This window comes from Python bivittatus, unplaced genomic scaffold (genome assembly GCF_059951505.1).
Source record: "Python bivittatus isolate LINGU-HERP-01145 unplaced genomic scaffold, Pbiv_v1 ctg000700_np1212, whole genome shotgun sequence".
NCBI lineage: Eukaryota > Metazoa > Chordata > Lepidosauria > Squamata > Pythonidae > Python > Python bivittatus.
The window spans coordinates 91,260,158-91,270,929 of NW_028277098.1; the positions used below are offsets into that span (position 1 = coordinate 91,260,158).

The 10,772-nt window shown below is 36.3% G+C and overlaps 1 protein-coding gene across 1 annotated transcript in view; it reads left to right on the plus strand.

The window, feature by feature from the left end:
- The window catches only part of SPO11 (SPO11 initiator of meiotic double strand breaks), a 28,775-nt gene extending 18,687 nt beyond the window's left edge, over positions 1-10,088 (plus strand). The window contains exons 9-13 of the mRNA XM_088153985.1: positions 1,491-1,590; positions 4,630-4,667; positions 6,451-6,527; positions 8,224-8,335; positions 9,969-10,088. Of these exons, the coding sequence (XP_088010111.1) occupies positions 1,491-1,590; positions 4,630-4,667; positions 6,451-6,527; positions 8,224-8,335; positions 9,969-10,088 (447 nt within the window). The remainder of the gene's footprint in view (positions 1-1,490; positions 1,591-4,629; positions 4,668-6,450; positions 6,528-8,223; positions 8,336-9,968) is intronic.
- The last annotated feature ends 684 nt before the right edge of the window (positions 10,089-10,772 follow it).

Consider the following 10,772-nt stretch of genomic DNA (forward strand, 5'->3'; position numbering starts at 1 on the left):
GTCACCTTTCCTTCTTTCTTCTTCTGAAGACTCAGCTACAGGCAGAAAGTTATATTATCTGAACCACTGAAAACCTTAATCAGTGTCTGATTATAGTAGTAGACTGACAGATGGCTGATGAATTAAAACCCAGTCTAGTTAAAGCAGAAGGTTGGTGGTTTGTCTTCCAGGAAAATGATGTATAATCTATATCAGAAATGCCACATTGCTCCTAAGGGTCAAGTGCACACTTAAGAGGGGTTGCAGATTTATCTTTGTCATTAAGGCATAATATCTTTCCTACTTAATAGAGATTTGTCTGGCTTCAGTGAACCTCCATTACTTCCAACAACAAAGCACAGTTGGATAGCAAACAGCTTTATATAGTAGAAAGAATGCATGGAAAAAGAAACACTAAAGTTAGGAGTGCAACTTTTGTAAGAAGGTATTCTTGAGGCTGGTGCTTGTATGAAAGAAAATAAAGATAAGCTTTATTTAGAAAATAACCCAGTGATAGGAAGGCCTAAGTTACTTTATCTACAGATAAGAGTCAGTAGTGTGTGCTTACAGTACATTATGGAGAAAGAATGACCTAGAGAAGTACCTGAACTATACAAGTCAGAGTGAGAAGAAAAAGAAAACTGAACTGAGAGAGAAAGAAAGTGATGAAAGCTCTGAGAACGCCAGTCTAATCAAAAGGACAGATGTTACATAGAGATGTACAAAGTGGGTCTTTTTAGAGAAAGAATGGAGATAAAAGTACAGAGTCCCCCTGATAACTGTCTCTGCATCTATTGACCATAGTAACCAATAGGTTTATAGGTAAAGAAAGCTAGTGCATGCAGAGTAGACTTCCAGCTTCCACTGTGTTGTGAAGCTGCCCTGGAAAGCAATCCAGAACTTCAGTTGATATAAAACATGTGGGAAGAGTTATACTATCTCCAGTCAAGGGTATGAGTAGAGCACTCTGGGCTCCAAGGCAAACCTTTCAGATGGGCCCCCACTGTTGAGACAACTTGGATGCCACCCTAACCTCCAGGCTGCAGCAACTGAGGGCAGTCATCTCATCACTACCAGCATTACAGAGTGCCTTCTTTATTGAGATGTTCTTGGCGTTTACCCAAATGAAGTTTTAGACACTTGAACTACCTTCTTATTTTTGCAGGTCTTTTAAATGGTGACACCTGCCTAGTTTGTATCTAAAAGCAGGTTTATCTTCTGGATATCTTTTAATTCCTTTAACGAGCACTGTGTATTATGCCTTAACCCCTCATTGTTTTCACAAATTTTTCATATAGCTTTTGGAGATTAATTTTATGGATGTAGATTTTATTGGCTTTGTATTAATGTTTCATCTATTTGATATGAACTGTTTAAAAAATGATTATACACATTGGAAACTGAATATATACATTTAGAATTCTGTAATATATTTGACTAGAGGTACTGTCATGTCTAAACATATCTTGGAAAATGTCTCATTGGTATAAATATTCTAATTATTTCTTTAGGGTAAAGGTGTACCGGATATCAATACAAGACTACTAGTCAGAAAGTTATGGGATACGTGTCACATACCTATCTTTGCTCTCATGGATGCTGACCCACACGGTAGGTATGGGGATTCAGGACCTATTTACAGCATATGTCTAGAAGTGTTTGGGTAAGTAGTAATGAACATTTTCTGTCTGAGTGTAGAGGAGGAATTCTTTTTCTGCTAAGTAACATGGGATGATCCAGTAAGGGACAGATTTCAGCCTTCCTATTCTCTGTCTTTTAGAGATAACAGATCTTGATGGGAAAAATCCAGATCACCAGCAGATGGCAATAAAAAGTTAGAATAAACTCTTTGCTCCCATCTAGTGATCAGCCAGTTTTTTCAACTCAAATTCAGTAACCTACTCTGTCAAAAATCTGAATACATTGTATATATTACATACAGACATAAATTCCCATCACACTATTTCTTTTCTAAGTAAACATGCTATGCAAAAAAAAAAAAAAAGAATAAGAAATAGTAATCCAAAAAATTAAAGGCCCTAGCTAAGAAAAGAAAATATAGATCAAAGTAGTTTATATGAATGAACACCATTTGCTATTCCTTTCCGTATCTTTGCCATCTGGCTAGGGGATCCAGGACTGTGGATATGGAATCTGTAAGGTGGTTATATTGTTAGGGAAACTGACTGCACTCTTCCACGAATTATGTTTTATGGCTATAATGGTTTTACTGCTTTTAATGTTTTTAATGCTTTTTGTTGTTATTTTTTTTATTATTCGTTGTACTGTTCTTTTTCAAATTTGTTTGCTGCCCAGAATCACATATGTGAGATGGATGGCTATATATATTTACCAAATCAATAAATAAATGCATCACTTCTGTACAGTGCTTCATTCACTGCCTCTTCTTTTTCTTTACATGCCTCCTCTTTTTGAGGATATCATGAACTTCATTCAACCATGACTTTCTCCATCTTTCCCTTCTCTCAATCATTCATTCTTCCTTCATACAGTATATTTGTATTGCAATTTTCTCTACATGAAGAAACCATCACAAGATGCTTCTTTCTTATTTAGCATTCAACACTCATTCATGACCTTTTCTCCTCTTACTACACATACTTATTTCCACTGTATTCAATTTATATATGTTTCTTTTACAAGCCATTTTGGGTTTATTTAAAAAACAAACGTTCACTTGTTGCTACAAACCACCTACTGTCCACTACCTTTTTATCAGCATTTGACATCTTAAAATTACTCCTTCTATTTTGCCATCTTTATTAAACATTCTACCAGGACAGACAAGAGCAACAACTTGCTCTAGTATGTATTTATAACTTGCTATCATTCACTTCATCTTCCTTGTCAAACACAACTATCTTGTTCTTTGATACATTAATTTTCAGATCCATACTTTTTGTTAGACCTTGTGTAGATAATACAATCTACTTAACATTCGCTGCAAACCACCCAGGTTTTCAGGCAATAACATGGTATCACCTGCATCAGTGGCTTCCGCAGAAGAGAGTCAAAGTCTGCACAATAGCAGGCATAGTGTTGTGATCCAAGCCCAGCTCTTTTTGTATATACATGAAACATTGACCTATGTGCAAAACAGGGGGAGGGGGAGGGGCTTGGATTGCAATGCTGTGCTTGCTATCTGATCTGCATACAAAAGAACACACACAATCACATCCCCAGCCAACACACCTCTAAAATGGCCACAATAATTCCCTATTGTTGTTGTTCAGTCGTTAAGTCGTGTCCAACTCTTCGTGACCCCATGAACCATATTGCGCCAGGCCTTCCTGTCCTTCACTGCCTCCCTGAGTTTGCTCAGTTTCATGCTCATTGCTTCAGTGATGCTATCTAACCATCTCATCCTCTGCCATCCTCTTCTTCTTTTGCCTTCAATCTTTCCCAGCATCAGGGTCTTTTCCAAAGACTCCTCTCTTCCCTATATGCTAAATAATTTTAAAAGCCAAGGGAACATCACACATTCATATCTTATGTTGTGCTCAGATTTGAACTATTTGCTGAGCATTCAGTTAATTCTCACACGTACAGTACTTCCATCATAATTTGCTTTTACTCTGCTCAGCAACCAACTTCAACTCCATATTCATGCAAAACATTTTCTTACTGATTGATTTGATTTGTATTCTACCTTTTCTGTGGGAACTAATTCAAGCCGATTGACTATCATATACTTTTTCCAAATTAACAAATATAGAATAAACATTTTATTATATTCATATATTTTTCACTGATCTCCTGAAGAACAGAAATCTGGTTTGTATACCCCTTGCAGAAAGTACACTGCACTTCCCAGATTTTCCAAATTGTCTTGCTGCTTGGCTAACATGCTTTTTTTTTATCCACAACCTTTTTCACTTCATCATTCCACCCACCTCCTTTTTTCACACTTCCCATTATAATAATGCCACACAGTTCTGTTGCATTCTAGAACATACTTTTCATTCTGCTTCAACCAGCTTTCACACACCCCTTCCTTAAGTCCATTTATAATTAATTCTGTTGGGAGATTAATCCATCTACTAATGTTTTTTCATACAAGACTCTCTTTTTCTTCCTGCAGACATTCTACTACATTCTACATTCTAGTCTTTCTTTCACTTCTTTTTTCTTCTATCTCCATTTCCCCCCAGGAGCCTCTCTTGACACTACCAAGATCCACTCCCACATTCAGAACTTTTCATTACCTTTGCTGAATCTGTCATTTCCCTTCTTTACTCTTGTTATGAAAAGAAAGACAGAAGGGAGGTCAGGTGATGACTCCTGGAAGAATTGTTTGGCTTGAAAGGGATTAAACTTCCTTCTCTACTAGAAGCTTATCTTCCTCTGTATGTCCTTCCTGATTTTGCATTTCCATTACCTCAAAGTACAGTTTGGAATAAATATTGGCAAGACCTAGTACACTCTTGATCTTAATGCACATGTAATGCAAGGTGATGGAGCTGTTCATTATTTCTGCCTGGCACTGTTACTGACTAGGGACTCTGTGTCTTCTCTGGGACTTCTGTGCCATGCATATACTTGGAATTAATTCATTAATTTGGAATTACTTCATTTGCGAAAAACATTTTAACTGTATTTTCCAGTGCCATTGATATTGTTTCTCTACAGGTATTGAAATAATGTGTATCTACAAATATGGTTCTGTGGTAAGTTTTATTGAATTTAAACTTGTCATATTCTTTCACAATGGTTCTTCAAAGGAAATGTGACAGCACATGCTTTATCTGTTTCTCATATTTAGGCTTGGAATTGCAAGGCTGTTTTGACCCCAAACTTTGCACATCTTTTAAATGATCGGGAAAGGTATATTGGGATTGGGATTGGCCACACAATGAGAATATCAATTCAAATGATGAGAATTTTGGCATGTAGAAGTCTGGTAAAAAGACCAAAAATACACTGGCAGTTTATTCAGGACAAGGGAGCCCCCTAGTGGCCATTAATAATAATCAATAATAACACGGAAGCCAGGAAAAACTCCAACCCGAGGCAACCGTTTTATCTTAATCTTCAGAACTATAAGATTCCTAGAGAAAGGAATCAAGGGAACACTTGTAATATGTTGACAACAACTGCCTGAGCTCTGATGGGGGAGGAAGGACTGAATTGTATGTCATACTTTAATAATTATGCTTTTATAGTAATTTTATTAAAAATTACACTTAAAAAGATACAAACTAATACAAACTAAAAATAAAAGAAATACAAGAAAAAATAGAAAGTGCAGAAAAGAAAAAAAACAGAAAGATACCACTACGCCACCCTGTCTTCTTTATTCATAAATAGCGTTCACTCACCATATGATCCTTTTTTTTTTTCTTTTTTAGTAAGTATTTCAATGAAGAAAACATTTAGGGCATGTTTACAGTAGTTGTTCAACTGAGGTAAAGGTCAATTTTAATTCCGCTCCCCATCTGCAAGGTAAATGTCATTCCATCCTGAATCTGTCCAATATTTTTTTTATAACCAAGCACAAGGAACCCTAGCTACAGTATGTCAATGTACTGTTTGGGAAAACACATAGCTTCCCTCTTCCCTTCAGGATAGAATTACAAGTTGAGCCACAAAAACTGAACTCCCAACCATGTGGCTGCTGCAGCACTGTATGCCTATGGCACTGGAAGCATCTACAAAATGCCTAGGCTTGGGACGGAAGGTATTTCTTCAACAGCCCTTCCCCTTAACTGTATTTCTGTACTTGATTAGCAGACATCTCTCATAGCCGTGATGCGGTGTAAAAACAGTCCATCAGAACCTTGTGGAGGGAGAAAGGAATAAACACACTCCACATGCTGCTTCTCCCTGCAAATGCCCACTTTGCACCTCAGCGGAAAAAAGAATCAGTCTCCACTGTGTACTGTAATATCTGTTGTTCTCCCCTTTGTTCAATTCAGTTGCTTTTGCCACATAAACAGGTGTTTTTAATTTTTATCACACTTTCTCTTTTGCCAGGTCTAATTAAATATAAAACACATAACTTCACAAATGGATGTAACCCATGATTTTTTTTTTTTTAATGGTTCTGCTGAAGTTTTAGAAGAGCTGATTCAAATATTGCCGCAAAAAGGAGAACTCGATTCTCCCATTGTTTAATCAATTAGCACTGACACAGTTTTTGGGATAAAAATGATAACATTCCAAGTAGACAATTCCAAGAGGATAACCAGCAGCAAGGTGGACAGACTCAGTTACAGTAGCCATGAGTGCACCATTGGAAGAGCTGCAGGACCAGGTTAGGGACAGATCATCATGGAGAAAATCTATCTATGTGGTCATTAAAAGTCGACAATGACTTGATGGCACATAATCAGTCAATCAAAGTAGATATGCCTATAATGGTATCAATCATTAAAAGCCTTATTTTATATTAAGTTTCAGTCTACAAAAGGCAGATATATTGAGCAAAAGGATTGTAATTTTATGTTTCAGTCTATGTCATTTGAAGCCCATCGCCTCACAGTTCCAGCTATAAGATGGCTTGGCCTCCTTCCATCTGATTTTTATCGGTTAGTTTTTCTAACTATCATTCTTTTAATTTAAAAAAAAAAAGCAAAAAAATATTACTTTTTTCTTAATACATTTAGAAGAGTTTCATTGGTTTATTCTGCATAAATATACAAGGGATATAGCTGCAGTGCTTAAACATAACCATCAGGATAAGGCTCAGTGCCTTATCCAATATTGAGAATGAAGCACATAACCAACAAGTTTTAAAAATATTGGCTTGGAGGCAAGTTCTGTTGATATCTATGAGATTTATTTAAATACATGACTAGAACTTTACATTGAATTATTCTTTACTATTCTTCATTCAGTTGTGACACACAAAGCTATGTATATTCAATGATTTAAAAAATATAAATGTAGAAATAAATAGTAAATATATAACAATTTAACTGAGAATTTCAAGTCCCATGCTTACAGTATGTATTCTGACCCTCTAGAGATTTCTGCCAGAACTTCCGAGTCTCTCCCAAATAACATGAAATACTGAGTCAGCTCATTCCCAAGTCTGTATTTGCCCAAATCTTTAGCATGCAGCTTGAACAGCAAGCTTTCATTAGTATATTAATCTAAAATTCAGTATCTGTATTTCAGATTATAAAAAGGGCTTTTAAAAAAATGAATACACAGTATAGATGAAAACTTCTACATACTCCTAAATGCTGTATTGTTGGAGCAAATTTAGATCTCTTCAAAAATATATACTGAAGTGAAACATTTGACAATATCACCTGAAACTTGGCAGGGTTAATGCCTTCTAAAGCAGCCCTATTATTCTCATGCCTTTATTCCAAAAAAAAAAAATTAAAAAAAATGAAGCAGCTGCAGGCATTATGATGCTTCTCTATTATAGCAATGGATGAATTTCTTTTTTAATGAAATTGTATCCTCTTTGAATCTCAAATCTCCAATATGAATTGGAAATAATTCCATATAATACAGTATAAGGTTCCAAACCTCTTCATGTTTTCCATTCCCTGATTGACAAAAGCACTGTAACTGATAACAATGCATGTAATTTATATAATGTTTTAAGAATTTTTCCTAACAGATTTTTCCTTTGCCTAGGAAAATTACTATACAGGCACTATGTTCAGACAAGGATACAGATGCCCTCTACCTCTAATTTTCAAAGAATTTGCATTGCTGCTTGCTAAATCTCTGTTAGGGCTAGGCTTTCCCTGCCCACTTTGAGAAGACAATTTTAAACACACTCTCCACTACAGAACAGTTTTATGTACATCTTTATCACATCTAGAAGGTCTTCAGCAGCACTAGTGGCTGAGTCTATCCCAGTGCCTGGATGAGAGAAAAAGTGGATAATATCGCAAACTGTGTAGCGAAAGAAAGCACTAGGTTCTAAGAGTCTTAGGGTAGCTATGAAGTACCCTCAACTATCACCCGCCTTCATTCATTCCCCATTAGCAAAATGACAAAACATGCAAGCAGTAACTAATGAATTGAGGCAGTGAGACACGTTAAGTATGTTAGTGATCAGATTATATGATGGAACACTAGTAAGTAACATCTCATCGTCCCTGAAATGTGTAAAGCCTTTAGTTGAATATTATATTTGACAGTATTAATCCTGCTGGATTTTTATTCCAATCAGTATCACACTATTATTTTATGAAAAGTAAAATAAGATTCTTTAACTGTGAAAATAAGCACAGCCAGACTAATCAATCTGTTTTTTAGGCTGAATATTCCCAAGTGTGTACTAATTCCATTGACTAAACAAGATCAGAGTAAACTAGCCAGTTTACAGGCAAGACCTTATATTGCTCATCAGTCAGCCTGGAAAAAAGAAGTATGTACAGATCATATTAAACTCTGTATTTTATATCATAAGCAGTTTGAGGAAATTAATTTATATTCTGTTGGTAGAGTTCTAATATATGGCACAACTACATGTCCCTTCTTTAACTTGAGAATGACGGCTAACTGTTCTTGAAGAAGATACCTCCAAATAAGCCTTCTTCTCATCTTCAGCCCATTGCCGATGCCAAGTGACTGGTTGTTCTGAGCCAGAATTTAAATGGTGTTTTTCAACATTACCTGGCAGAAGCCTTGATCTTGGATGATATGTTGCAGTTTGGCAGCAATAAACCGGTTATACAATAATCCGCCCGACATCTATTGGCTGCTTCGCTAGTAAAAGAATGTTGTTCCACTCCACTGTCCTAAGCACAGCATGTCGGTAGCCGTGCTGGCAGGTTGTGGCCCCTGTGATCTGATGACATTCTATGCAGGGATCCCACAGATCCTCTATATAGTGTGTCAACATCCATGCCAGCAAGTCACACGTGATGGCAGCCCTTGGCTATAGTAGGAAAGTCTTCCTGATATATCCAGAGCTGCAGCCTAGTGTGAAATGTTAGCATAACATTAAATTATGCTGATAAATTGTGGGAGTCTGGCAGTGGATTAGGAACAGAAAATTCATGCAGACATGTTTTGGACTGGAGGACCATTAAACTGGCTTTATGGAACTATACTTGTCTCTATTAGTATTAGAAAAGCATTTTAAAGTATTTCCAGAACTCAGGTGCTCCTCTCTGCTGTTCAACATAGACAAAATACCATTAGCTCTTCAGCCTAATTAAGAAAACTTAATTTTGATATTTGAATCAAGAAATGGTTTTAAATCAGATTTGCATTAACATAGCTTTGGCCTAAACAGCTTTGAACTGAATTAAATGTCTACTTGACCAGCAGCAGGTCTAAGCATTCCCCTTCCTATAAGGGCAAAACAAGATGTGCTTCGACCGGACCTTGCAGACTTTAGTCCAGGAGAGGACAGCAGAAGATTGCCTCTGTGCTGTAACACAGTTGAAACTTTAAGTGCCTACCCAAAGGCAAAGGAAGCTGGCAATTCATAGCTGTCTACAAGCTGGAGGAAATGTTTGAGATGCATAGGCTTACCTTGTCCTGACCACGTGCTGGATTTAAGAAATGTAAATGAGGTCAGAGTCCACATGCTACTTCCAGGACATGTTATGGAAACCACATATTTATTATGGTTGGGCAACCTGGTAACTCAGTGTGTTGATCCTGGCTGAGAGAAAGACTGAAGGTACTTCAGTAGTGCAGGAGCAGATCCACAAATCCCACTATTTTTTCTAGTCCATAGCTAGAAAAGACCACCAGAACTTCTTTAGCCTTAGTATATTGCTAATGCAAGCTTTTGCCACACTTTTAAATTCCAACCTGGATTAGGAGAGGAGACCAAGGGATTGACTTTGACTCTCCTTTTGAGGTCATTGAAGTTCACTACAATTCATCTGGCACTGAACTAAGCAAAATAACCTCTGCTTGTCTGTATAGTTAAGATCAATCATATTTGTAATGTGGAATAAGTGGCATAAAGTGCTTGTCTTTTGAATTATGCATCTGAATCAATGTTGATTGAAATGCTAATTTCCAATGCTTTTCCTTTACAGTTAGATATTATGGAAACAACTAAAATGAAGGCTGAAATTCAGGCTTTGACTTCATTTTCAACAGATTATCTTTCCAGAGTATATTTGCCAAACAAGCTGCAATTTGGTGGATGGATATGAATATCTGGACAACCTTTTAAAGTTTTTTTTAATGAACATTTTGAAACAATAGAAATGAAAAAAATTAAAAAAGAAGATATAGAACATATAAGAAAACAAAAGATAAGGTACAGATCATTATCCCTAATGGACTGTAATTTATTTCAGACAGATCTTACAAACTTTTCAGTCATGTAAAATACATTTCTGTGTGAATTAGTATTTCTTTTTAATGTTCTTTTCTGTTAGGAATGATCATTTCCTATCTATATTAACATTTTTCATACATTTCATAATAAATTACATGTTCCAAAAAGAAAAATACAGAAGACAAAAGGACAAGTTAATATTTTTAAAAAGGTATTATCACAATTTACTAGTTAATTAAAATACTTGTTCTGGATCTGTGTTGAGTAGTCTTTTAAAAATCTGATATAAAAACTAGAATGAATTTAGTGGGAATGTTAGCCGTTAGTTATCATTACTTCTTTGTTGTTTAGTCGTTAAGTCGTGTCCGACTCTTCGTGACCCCATGAACCATATTGCGCCAGGCCTTCCTGTCCTTCACCACCTCCCTGAGTTTGCTCAGTTTCATGCTCATTGCTTCAGTGATGCTATCTAACCATCTCATCCTCTGCCGTCCCCTTCTCCGTTTGCCTTCAGTCTTTCCCAGCATATCATTACTTACACCACACTATTAAGTAA